This window comes from Hylaeus anthracinus, unplaced genomic scaffold (genome assembly GCF_026225885.1).
Source record: "Hylaeus anthracinus isolate JK02 unplaced genomic scaffold, UHH_iyHylAnth1.0_haploid 11985, whole genome shotgun sequence".
Taxonomy (NCBI): domain Eukaryota; kingdom Metazoa; phylum Arthropoda; class Insecta; order Hymenoptera; family Colletidae; genus Hylaeus; species Hylaeus anthracinus.
In genome coordinates this window covers 11,105,028-11,117,821 of record NW_026534333.1, presented here as the reverse complement: position 1 = coordinate 11,117,821, position 12,794 = coordinate 11,105,028, and the positions used below count along the sequence as shown (strand labels likewise).

At 29.9% G+C, this 12,794-nt stretch overlaps 2 protein-coding genes across 6 annotated transcripts; one reads left to right on the top strand and one right to left on the bottom strand.

Moving 5' to 3' along the window:
* Positions 1-126: 126 nt before the first annotated feature.
* Positions 127-4,655, top strand: LOC128887343 (RAD50-interacting protein 1). The gene is made up of 12 exons (XM_054143140.1): positions 127-493; positions 663-901; positions 987-1,160; positions 2,052-2,186; positions 2,309-2,570; positions 2,650-2,875; positions 2,934-3,099; positions 3,219-3,384; positions 3,459-3,679; positions 3,815-3,980; positions 4,096-4,229; positions 4,420-4,655. Exons 1-12 carry the CDS (start codon positions 365-367, stop codon positions 4,601-4,603), a joined length of 2,202 nt encoding a protein of 733 aa, XP_053999115.1. The 5' UTR covers positions 127-364; the 3' UTR covers positions 4,604-4,655.
* LOC128887342 (WD repeat-containing protein 81) lies at positions 4,622-12,674 on the bottom strand. Of its 5 annotated transcripts, XM_054143138.1 has the most exons (22): positions 12,252-12,674; positions 11,926-12,085; positions 11,581-11,836; positions 11,337-11,499; positions 10,836-11,249; positions 10,552-10,752; positions 10,332-10,477; positions 10,068-10,255; positions 9,411-9,991; positions 8,866-9,287; positions 8,486-8,779; positions 8,258-8,412; positions 7,500-8,174; positions 7,233-7,408; positions 6,865-7,145; positions 6,662-6,788; positions 6,408-6,582; positions 5,893-6,302; positions 5,480-5,773; positions 5,256-5,405; positions 5,089-5,195; positions 4,622-4,942 (listed from the first exon to the last, which is right to left on the bottom strand). In XM_054143138.1, the coding sequence occupies exons 1-22, from the start codon at positions 12,465-12,467 to the stop codon at positions 4,711-4,713; spliced, it is 5,823 nt and encodes a 1,940-aa protein (XP_053999113.1). In that variant the 5' UTR covers positions 12,468-12,674; the 3' UTR covers positions 4,622-4,710. The 5 variants fall into 5 exon arrangements, with proteins under 5 accessions (XP_053999113.1, XP_053999109.1, XP_053999112.1 ...); XM_054143134.1 differs by having other exon boundaries at positions 5,089-5,405; XM_054143137.1 differs by having other exon boundaries at positions 5,089-5,405; positions 5,893-6,254.
* Between the last annotated feature and the right edge of the window lie 120 nt (positions 12,675-12,794).

Genomic DNA, 12,794 nt, shown 5'->3' with positions numbered 1-12,794 from the left:
AAGACGCACTAGAATCCTCTGTACTATTAGAGTTTAGTGGTAAGTAATCACTGGAGCAGCGCCGGTGTCGCCATCACCAGTATAAAAGTATAAGCTTATTGCTATCGAATCGAATGATAAACTGATAATACAATTGGACTGATTTATTATTGTAATAATAAATGACGCGAGGGTGAGGTTGAGACACTGGTCTGAATCAGTTGTAATTTGTAATGTTTACTGATGTTTACTAGTTTAATGAAGTTTACTAGACTACTTACCAAATGTGTATCAACTAAAAACGTGGATTTACGTGGATTCAACATATTGCATCTACAGTGACCTACAGTTGCATCTGCATAGCAAGTGTCAAAACCTCAAAAACATGTCAGACATGAAGCAAAAAATTATACAGAAATTTAATGTAGAATTGGGTTCTGATTTAAAAGGACTTGAAAAAATATATGAATTTCATCAGCGTTTGAATCTTCAAAAGAATGAAATTGAAAAATCGGTACAATTTGATGGAGTTTTATGTTATTTAAATTAAACTTTGTAACATATATGTTTCAAATATTCTCATATATATATATATATATATATTTCACATTTCTGTTGTTTGTTTTTAAAAATTTAGTTTAGAAATTAAAACAATTGTTAAGTAATTATTTTACAATTTTTAGTTATCAATGGCATCATCTGAAGCTCCTTCAAAAGTGAAAGTAGTTATACAAAGTGTTGAAAGAATAAGTATTGAATTTGAACAATTAGGAAAATGCTCAGAAAAATTCAGGAGTAGTATACAAGAAATAACGAGTGAAAAAGGTAGCAATTTAGATATACAAGAAATTATTAACACGATAAGTTACTTGGATAAATCCTTGGCTTACTTGCATTTTATAAAATATGTAGAAAATATTAGGTAAGTTTTCATCTAGTTATGTATTTTGATATGATGTATATTTTATACTTTAATATTTTAATAATTTAAAGAAATATTTTTTCAGCGATGAAATACAAGTATCATTAGCAGCTAATGATGATGAGTCCACCATTTCATTATATACAAATCTTACAGATATTAGTTGTCAATTACAATTGTCCACTTGTCATTATCTTGTAAATTATGTGAGAGACACACTTCATTTTTGGCACAATCTCATCAAGGATAAATTATCAAAGTATATTCTTTATGTATATACTCTCTAAAATTAATATAGAGTAAGTCCTCCACTTACACAGTTAATTTATTTCAAACATTTCCATGTAATTCGAACCTGCATAAATATTGTAGAAAGAGAGAAATAGAAAAGTCAAACCAAGGTTAACAATAATATGATACCACTGTTAAGGAAAGTGTGAGTAGCATAGTTAATTTTTGTTTAAACGCAGACTTTTTGAAGGTTGGTGGTTGACATGGTATGACTAGTGATAAAAATTGAAAAAAGGCAACTATTTGATTTGTGAATACATGTATACATGCAAAGTATATATATAAGAATAAAAGTGGGAGCCAATCAGATACCTACAAATTTGTGTAACTCGAGGACTCACTGTAATATAATAAGTAACATGAAGTATGTATAGGGTAATTTTTATGCAGTAGTCAATTCCATTATTTATAGAGTATGAAAATGTTTGGCAAAACTGTAGGATGGAAAATGTAACATTTAATTTAAAGAAACAATGTAGATCTTGGAATGTTTTTGTGCTTCTATCTAAAAAAGAATTTCTACTGCAAAATGTCTACTTTTTAATTAATTATTCTATATATGGACATTATTTTGTATTTTCTAAAACTGAAGTTAAATTACCTTATACATAGTGATTTTTGAAAATGAAAAATATCTAGACCATATTCATATAAAAATATATACACCATGTTTGAAAATTATTCACCAGATTATAAACAAAATTAAAAATTCATTTGTGTAACATGTTTGATAACTTCCTTTGGTTTTTTGAGAATTTTCTTTTGTCTTTACTAGACTACTTATCCACATCTCACATTTTTGAGAGCCTTATACCAATGAAAAAGAATATTTTTATTTATGTATACATACAATTTTCAGAGAATATAATGATATACTAAAGGCATTAAAGTGGCCCTTTTGTGGGAATAATTCAAATGCAATAAATACATATACACCAGAAACATTAACTAAATTTAAAATACTTACAGAATATCTATTACATTTACAATTACCGTATCCTTACATAACAGTTCTTTGCACTCTACCTATTTCTTATCTATAGAGGTTGTACAGACCTAAGAGTATGCCATAAATTGTACAGAAGAAATGGTTTATCCTTAACAATACATATGTAGGGCAGATTCTACTAAGCCAGTGGTAACCTCAGTACTATTAACAGACTTTACACCTGTGAGTTTGCCAATTTCATTGATGGTACGGCCACTTAGACAAAGATTTATATATCACTTCACAGGTTCCAAATTAACAAACCGGCAAGATAAACCAGAATGGTTTTTCACTCAAATATTAACATGGATCAAAGATCATGTCCAATGGGTACAAAAGAATGTTCAACCTGTTGCAAATTCAATTGGTTTTAATCATATGGATATGAAGGTACTTTGAAAATATACTTTATTATTTTTGTATTGAAATATATTCTCTAAGATTTATATGAATTGTCTTACTTTGATAGGTAGAATTTATGCAGGCCTTAGTACAGTTAGCAGTTGAAAAACTTCATTCAGAGTTGTCAGTAGTACAGTATGATGATGCTTTATTTGCTCATTTGGTGGACGAAGCTTTAGGTTTTGAGAGAGAATTAAGAGATACATTACTTTATCCTCCAACCCAGCCAGCCACTGTTTTTGTTCTTACACAAGCCCACATTTTTGTAAAATGGATTAATACTGAAAAAAAATGTAAGACTAAATAGTGTTATATATTTTTTAGTAATATTAACTAATATTAAAATATTAGATGCTACTGAGAAAATGGATGCGATTTTGAGTTCAAGTACTGCTTGGAAAAGGATATTGAACTCTGATGCTGATGATATGAAGGTAACTGAATGCGCGGACGCTTTCTTGTCTCTTCTTACAACAATCTCTGATAGATATAAACATTTACCTCAACCAGGTCACAGGTAAACTAATCAGATATATTAATTAATAATAAAGGGTATGCCTTCTAATCTATCTTCACTGAAATATTTTATTTGAAACAGTAGTAATATTATTAAATCAATATATCTAATTTATATAGATTACAATTTTTGGAGCTACAACTAGAACAAATCGATGACTGGAGAATAAGATTACTTCAATTACTACACGAAACTCATGAAGATCCTTTAACATCTCTCATGCCATGTATCCTTAATACATTGCATTATGTTGCAACTGTCTTGGAAGAATGGGGTGTGACAGTAGTAAATATTATAAACGCGAGCAATTACATACTTTTTACACTATTAATACATTATTAATTTCTTTTTCTTTATAGCATTTTTTGCAATTGTACTTTTTTAAAAAACAATTTGAAGCAGTCGAATCTGCTACATTAGAAGGAAGTGATATGACTGAAAGTGTAGGTGAAGTAGAGGGCTCTGTGTTTGATGATGCAGTTGCACTTTTAAGAAGATTAGAAAAAGAATTAATAAATGAAATTAGCGATTCTGTAGCTTTAGACGTAAAGGCAAGGAGTAGACCTTATAGGACAGATAAGTAAGTATATTTAAAATAAGAATGAAAATAAATGATAAATAAATCGTTGAAAGTGTTATTTGCAAACAAAAATGATAATATTTCACTTCTAAAAGTATAGTCTTGAATACAATATAAAACAAACAACTTTTATAGATGGTTCGCAATGCAATCTGTTAAAGAAGTAGTTTCTTTGTCGGTTACTTCCAGTGGATATTCTATGTTTCAAGAATTAGCAACAAAGCTCAATTTACTGTACGACGCACTTGCCTTACCACTATTTAATCAGGCTTGGAAAAGTTTAGCTTCCCAGTTTGATCAAGTTAGTTAAGAAATTATAACTAATTATATACTATTTATTATTTACTATTTACATACACAAAATGAATACTACATAAGGCATTTCATGTAGTTGAGGTTTTTTTGTTTTATTACAGTTTCTTCTAGAAGAAGTTGTTCTAGTGAATCATTTTAATACAGGTGGAGCCGAGCAACTAGAATATGATATTTTCAGAAATTTATTTCCATTATTCGGCTTGTACATTAACAAACCAGAATCATATTTTCCTCTGTGAGTTACAAATAACAATATAAAGGGTTTTCTGAAAAGAGCTTTAGGATTTTGTTTTGTCCTCTACGACTGCGTTAACAGGCGTATTTTATTATTAAAAAATAAAATTAAAGCTCTGTTTGAAAAATCCTTTATATTTAACTGCTATGCTGGATACTAAGTATTTCATCTTTTTATTATTTTATTTCAGGATTAAAGAAGCATGTATTTTATTAAATATTTTGTTAGGTTCGGCAATGTTATTAATTGAAGCTCTGAACAATGATGACGAGACTGCAGGAAAAGAAATATTAGCGGACATCGGTATTCATAAAATGTCTCCAGAACTTGCTTTGAAAGTACTTGGAACGAGAACAGATATCACCTATGTATAAAAAAGAATTTTTCGTGTACATTATAAAAATTTAATATATTTTTAAAGATTAATTAATTCTACATAAATTTATTTTAAATCTTTGGAAAAATTATTAATATGTGAGATTCAGCAAATTAACGTAATACCGCCATTATCTGCGCCTAAAAGTAATAACCGATTAAGAGGAAGAACTGCCATTGTAGTAAGAAGTCCTTTAAATGTGTCGGATTTCAACTTTGATGATGAGAATGATGCTGTTGTTTCTATGGATGTGTAAACTCCCACACGATTTGCTGTTGTTCCTATTATGAGTTCTTGCTCGTAAGTGGACATACAATGAACTGGTTCTGTGGATCCTCTACAAAATTTAAATCAATATTGTAAGTAAACAAGAAAATTTTTAATTTATATTGACATGGGATAATGATTCCAAAAGTAGGTCCTATACTTTACAAATTCTCTATATAGCTTAATGACAAAAATGAACATCATATGGAATCTCACTTCATATGGAATTTAAGTTTTCCATCCAATGCACTCCACACCGTGATAGTTTCATCTAATGAAGAACTAACTATAGTTGTTTCATTTATAGCTACTAATTGTAATATCTGAAAAAAATAACAAATTAAAGTTTTTAAAATTGTGAATAATTTAAATATAATACATACTTCGCATTCATGGCCCTTCCATGACGCAATAATAAGACCTGTACGAGTATCTAAAATTGTTAAAAACCCTGATGCTTGACCTAGTGCTACCCAGTAGCCACTAGGTGCTACAGCAATGCACCTAATTAAGCCTGTTGGATTTACAGATACCTAAAAGGAAAATTATCATTCTTAATTTATAAAATCTTTAATATTGTATATTTAACAGATTTATTAATGCATACCTTCATTTCATTTACATACTGAAACGTTCTACAGTCAATAACTCTGAGAGTAATGTCAGTTGTTCCCGCAAGTAAAGTTGTACATGGAGGAGGGCTTGCTGTTAATGTATTTACAGGAACAGGGCGAGAGCTTTCTGGACATCCAAGGAGAGAACCCATGAAAGGATCCCAACAATGAATTGTGCCATCGCAAGTAACTACATATCTTAAAGATTCTAGGAATGTAAGGGCAAGAATAGATTTTTTGTGCCCAGTGTAAGTATATTGACAAGGTGAAACAGTGTTTCCATCACCCTATTCATAGAATATATTATTTAGGAATTAATAATTTAATTTCGATTTCAACATATCTAAATATATATATATATATATATCTATACATATATGTTAATGTACAATATTGTGTATATTACCTGACTTCTTAAACTCCATAATTTAACAGTCTTATCTCTTCCACCGCTTATAAAACTATTCTCATTATCTAATGCATATAAACATCTAATACTGTTAGTATGACCACTAAATGTTTGAAGCTTTATTTGTTTTATATTAAATGCTACATCCTTGTCTGATCTTCCAATTTCATGTTCCCAGTATGCTAACCAATTCCCTCGTAACTGTCTCCCAGTATATGTAGAAATGGTTTCACGATTCGACATGATATTTTCTGACGTTGCACTGTTCCCGGCATCATTCTTTTGTACCGCAAATCTATTTCCTACCACTGATATATTTCCAAAACTGGAAACATCTTTATGGGCTAATCCTGTGCTTTCTGTTACATTATAATTACTGTTGTATAGAATATTATGATTGCTACCATCTTTAACAAAGTCAAAGAAAATAGTAAATAAACATATAATAAACAAATTTTAAATAAAATAATTATTTATATACATATAAATTTAATGAAAGAGATACAACATACCGGCATACGATGATGGCATTTTTGTTTCTTGTTCATATTTATAGCACAAATGATGTATATGTTCATAATTTTTGAGTATTTGTTCCATTACTTCACTGTCAATACATTTGTAAAAGAGCATGTATGCTTTATGAGCAAATTCTGCTGTAAATACAGCTTTCAATTCTTCAAGTGCCTGAAAATATATTTAATATCAGTATAATGTAATAACTAATAATTTTAAGTTCGTCAATATCTCGATAATCTTTATTTACTTTATTTTTTTGCGAATCCGATACATCTATATTTTCTAAAACTGGTGGAGAATAAGAATCAGTAACATTTGTGTTGAAATTTGGTTGAAGTCTCTGTGCATCCTTGTCTGAATTTGTACACTTTATACTGTGAACATACATTTGTATCAAGCATCATTGGATTTTATATTTTTATAGTAGAGATACTAATTTTATAAAATTACCTCACAAAATGTTCACTTGTTGTTTTTTGATTGATTTCACTTTTAAAATCTTCAACATCGTTATGATTAAATGATTTATTGAATGTTAAGAAAAATCGTTGAATAGGTACTGCTAAATGATTCTTTACAACAATGTTCCCCAATCGTAAACTAAGCATGAATAGAGTCTCTAAACATTTTTCAGCGAGTACAGCACGTGCAGCGATACCATTAGGAAAAGTAAATCGCGTAGATGATAATATACGAACTGTAGGATGTAGTATTGATTTCACAATCGGTTCCTATAATTGAAGGCTTAGAGATCAGTTTTTTTTTTTTACTAAATGCATGGTTTTAGTGTTAAAAAGGCCTATATCAAATACTCTTACATGAAGTACATCCATTAACGTTGTGTCATTGAGGTATGCCGTAATGTGGTTTAAAAGAGTTAGACATGAGATAAGTCCACCTTCTAAATTTTGTGTTAGTTTTCTTTTACAAAGAATTAACAGTTCCACCATATGTGCGAAATACTGCAATACTATTATTTGTTCTCCATATAAACCTGTGCAAGAAATGCTTAATATTTATTTACTTGTAGAAAGTGATTTAATAATTAGCTAATATAAATACTATTTTTGTATAAACAAATTAACCTGCAATAGCCGCAAGACACTCCAAAACTTTTACAGCGTTACGATCGCCAACTAAAACTTTTTTATTCCAAGTAATACCTTGCATCGATGCCAAAGTATCATCGATTATTATTAAATTTTCCTTTCCAGTATAACACAATGCGAGCATTCTTAATAAATTTCGCGACAAATATCGGGCAGTAAGCACAGGACCAAGTCGATGAGATAACCAAATAATAGATCCTGCACTCATTTCCGAAGTTGTACATTCATTCAATGTAGATTTTTGATAAATATGATCTATGTGAACGTCTTCGTGTATCACCGTATCGGATTTAATATCATCTGTTTGTAGTATAGTAGAATTTTGTTCTTCTGTATTAGAAATTTCTTCAAACATATTTCTATAATCGGTAATTCCACCATAACTATCATTGCATACAAATTCTTCGTTAGACGATTTACTTCCTACGTTGCAACTAATATTACTAAATTCTGTTATTAATTTATTTGGCGAATTGGATGTTTTCGGTATAGGAATTGTCGGTGATTTAACTGATTTGAACGGTGAAACTTTGTTTCCTTCTTCATTTATATCATCGTTAAGATTTAGATCTATATGTAAATCAATATCATACAGTGTACTAGAATTCAAAGAAATCCAAGAATTGTCTTTTGTTTCTATTGTGAATACTTCTGAAACAGATAAAATTTTTTAGGATATCTCACAATGTTTTGATTATACATCAGATTTGACATACATAAACAGTATCAATTACCCTCAATATCATCGGTTAAATTCGTATTGTGCGTAATATCACTAGTTACAGGTCCAGGCGATAAAGAAATATGTTCAGAATCTGCAGAGGAATCCTCATCTAGAGGTGACAAAATTCCTTCTCCATCGTTACCAATTTCATTTAAATTACAACTTCTTTAAAAAAGAATAAGTTATTTTAAAAAAATGGTTCGTAAAAATACTCATCCACTTAAAAAAGCATTCTTACTTAAGGTTGCCAGTTTTGTGGGTGTAAGATGAACACCCTTGTACGGAGTCTCTATATCCTCCAACTGCTTCTACAAGAGGTACAATAAAATTTTCCAAGAACCGACGTAGACCCAATCTCACTATAAGTTTTAACAAAAAATTTCTGTGGTATAATCGAGTAGTTCTAAATTTTGCAACTAATTCAGAAGAGAGTGTATCAACATATAGTGGACAATCCATAAAAGAACCATTTTCATATAACTTCATGATAGATGATAGAAATATCTCCACAGTATCTTTAGGACCCAATGCTCTAAAAAAATCAGGATTATTAAAACATAAGAAACTAGAAACCTGTACTTATAATGAATGGTTTAAAATGTATAAATTTTAACTTACTTAGCAATAGGATCAAATAGATACCAAGCAGCTAAGACAGCACTATAACGTTCTTCCATTATTTGCTGTATATGCGGCACTATCAATTCTAAGCTTGCTTCTCTTGCAACACCTGTGTGGGACAATAGATGATCTAATTCTCTAGCAATTGCTATAACTTTACACTCACTAATTTTACAAAGGAATTTCGTTTTTGTTTTAAGTATGATATCCGTATCATCTTCAGACTTCATTATAAAATTTAACTCGCGTGCTAAACTATTATATTCTTGTAACATTTCCACAATATTGAATAAATACTTGTAGTACTTCGAAAATGGAAATAAACTTCCAGAAAGCATTGGTTGAAGAAACTGATGGGCAGACGGTGGCGGTAATCCCATATGTGTAATAGTTGGATATCGAAACGGTGTATCGGTTACCTACGACATTAAATTTAACTTCAATTAGTTTAAATAAAGTTACATTTAAAAAATGACAATTTTTAAATGGCCAAACAATATTAGTCAAAGTAGCTAATAATTATTATTCAAAGTAGTACTTACTTCTACATTATTAATGTTATAACTTTTTGGTATGATATCAACTTGCAACAACAAAGCAACTGCATTTCTTACACACTTAGGTAAACTATCAGATGACATTTTCAATATTTTCAAACAGACATTAAGTCTTTTCGCAAATGACACTTTTTCAACATTCCACGTTGCTCGAAATTTACTTGACAAAAATATTTCCAAAATTAGACAACCCAGCATTTGTTGTTCTTTAATACGTCCGCAAGCCACAATTTGTTTGTAATTTGTAGATGACTCGTGCAATTCAATTTCTGGCTTATAAACTTGAGAGCTCACTTTGTTTATAAATGTATGCATAGTTTCTACTTGCAGAATAGCTGCAACCGGATTATAGTCTTTTGGAAGAATTATCGTCTGATTTGTCGATTTGTCTTGCTTGATAGTATCTTCGGTAGAAAGCAAAGAACCTCTAGAACGACTTAGTAATCGACTTAAGACTAAAGGTGACGATCTAGATGGATTTAAAATTGAAACCGGTAGTTCTTCTTCTTCAAATCCGGAACTATGACCTTCATCATCGCTAGCTCTATTCCCAGATTGTTCATTTTCTGTTATAAACATTATATAAATAGCAAGAAATTGAAGATATATCTTATTAGATAATTAAGAATTTCATAAACATACTATATTTATTCATTACAAAAGATGAACGTAACCGAGGTGGAATCTTACACCAATAAGGTGAGGGAATAATTTTTTGTGGATGTGGATGTGTAAAAAGTTGAACAACACCAGAATTGGTCAGGCTGGTATGATTATCAACAAGATGCAAGCAAACGTTTTTTGACTTTACCGCTGCTGATCCGGATAATCTGTAAAACGAAAAACCCAAACAATAATAATTACATTGATGTTATTTGTTAATATTTTAGAACAAATAATATATACTTGTAGCCGAATGTTAAATCTATCCAATGGTGCAGTCTTTCGGATACATAAAAACTTTCCAAAGCCTCTCTATGTTTTTCAATAAAATCTTCTGGAGATGTTGCCCATGCAGGAATTTCTAAATCTGGTAAATCTTCATGAATAGACTGTAAATAAGAGGTTTCAAGAAACTCTTTTTATACCTTATATGTATGTATTTTAATTAATTATTTTATCTTGCCTTAAAAACACTAGGGTCTGTAAAAAATTGTGGTACACATTCATCTGGACTCCAGTCATGTAATCTTTGTATAGAAGCAGGATATTCTCCTGGAACCCATTGAGGTCGTACATGTTTGCAAAGAACAGATTTATTATAACGACGCGAGAGATAAACATAATATGTAATCTCTGACAAAACATCCGACACATGGTGTCCTACCTAAAAGTATTGGTGTATTAGTCTTAATAATATACTTATTTTATTTGTATAGATTTTATTTATGGATGGTTTTAAGTACTCACTTCAACAGATTGAGAATCAAATGTGAAATCTAACTGTCTGTCACCCTTATTTAATCGAAATTTGGATTTTGTTAAATCTCGCCAATTACTACCGCATCTTGATGTAAAATCTGTGACCCAAGGCATAACATGATGGCAACTTGGATCTCCATATCTTCTACCAGCCATATTATTTAAAGCAGTTAAATAATCGTAGTTACTAATACAATTATAGACCCACATTTCACACAATTTTTCGATACTTTCATTCTTTCCAAATTCGTGATTTCCTTGTGACATATTGTCCAATGGAGTCATATCAACATTTTTCTTGTACCCATTGAAATGTTTGCTCTTGATGTCTTGACTGTTGGAGTTTTTGTGAAGTTCATTTTCAGGTTTTACATATACATTATCACTTAATTTTGGTAAAACCTATTGAAAACGTTACAAAAATTATTAAAATTTAAATGGAAAATTGAATAATAAAACATATGTATAGAAAAATATGTAAACATTTGCCTGTATAGTAAAATTATCCATAAGTAATACATCACTAAGCGTGACTTCACCCAATACAAGGCCACGATCATGCAAATCTCTGCATAATTGTAATAGTTGGTATATTAGAAACAATGCTTTACCATGACTCATATTTAAAGCAGCTGGACTATACATCACACACCTTTAACAACAATTAAATTGTTTAGTACAAATAACAGAAATAATACTTATGGTCTTATACAAATATATAATATATACTTACTCACGAACAGAATATTCTGCAGTTTGTTCATACAATGTTATGAAAGCAGATGTTGTTTCAACAGCAAAATGTATTGGAAGAAGATTACAATGTACTTCAACTGATACGCCAGGTACTACAGATATAACTGATCCATTTTGAACTTGTACTAAAGTACAACCATACATTTTTTGTAGTACTTCTTGCATAATTGATGTATCACTTACATTAGCAGTTATATTGCATTGATCTTTGTGGTCTACACAATTCCACGGATCTAATAATTTAATATTTTTTTTAATATTTACATTTACTGTATTTTAATTAATCAGTTATATTATACATTTTTATTTAAAAAATACATACTATAATATTTTTTATAACAATCCTTCCAAAGATTGCGATAATTGGTTTCCACAACATAATGTAGTAATTGTGAAAATGTTAAATCTGCTTGAGTATTTCCATTTGATGAATGTCTTCCTCTTGGAAGTGGAACTGCATATTTATGTTGTTTCTCATAGATCTAATAATCATATTTTTCTTTTATTTACATAATAATTTGAAAACAAAAATAGAATTGAATTCACTTAATCAAGTCATTATTAGGTAACTTTGATTGCCAAAATTAAAGCCAGTGATTCATCTTTTAATTTACCCAATTTTTCTACTTACAATAAAAACCTACATACTTTGACATATACTTTTATCCAGTTTGAGCCTAATTCCTCAAGCAAAGGTTGTGCTGCAATTTCATCTTCTGTTAATCGTTCATGATTAATGAACGAAATTGGACCAATAGTAAGTAAACCAGTTAGCCAGTTTTTGTGAACAGTTAAACATATTCTGTCATCCGTTACTTTAATATGTTTTGCTGGTACAAGCAACTCTTTCTTTATTATATCCATTTTCTAATTTCTCGATTCTACGTTCACTTAGAAAAGGAACTATTGCATTTGGTTAATTTATCATTTTTGCACTGTTTTATGCAGAATATGATTGAACTACGCAACACCATATACGTTTTCCATTTGTTTATTATTATCTTAATTTAATCGTTCGACTCAAACGCGAGTGACAAGTAGGAAATGAACAGCTGATAGTTGATCCTACACAGCTATATAAACATATATGTATACACCTACATATATGATTACAAGTTGGTATAAAATTAGTAGCGCTGCGTGGGAAAAATTGACCCAACTAAAATCTACTAGAATCTACCTATCATCTAT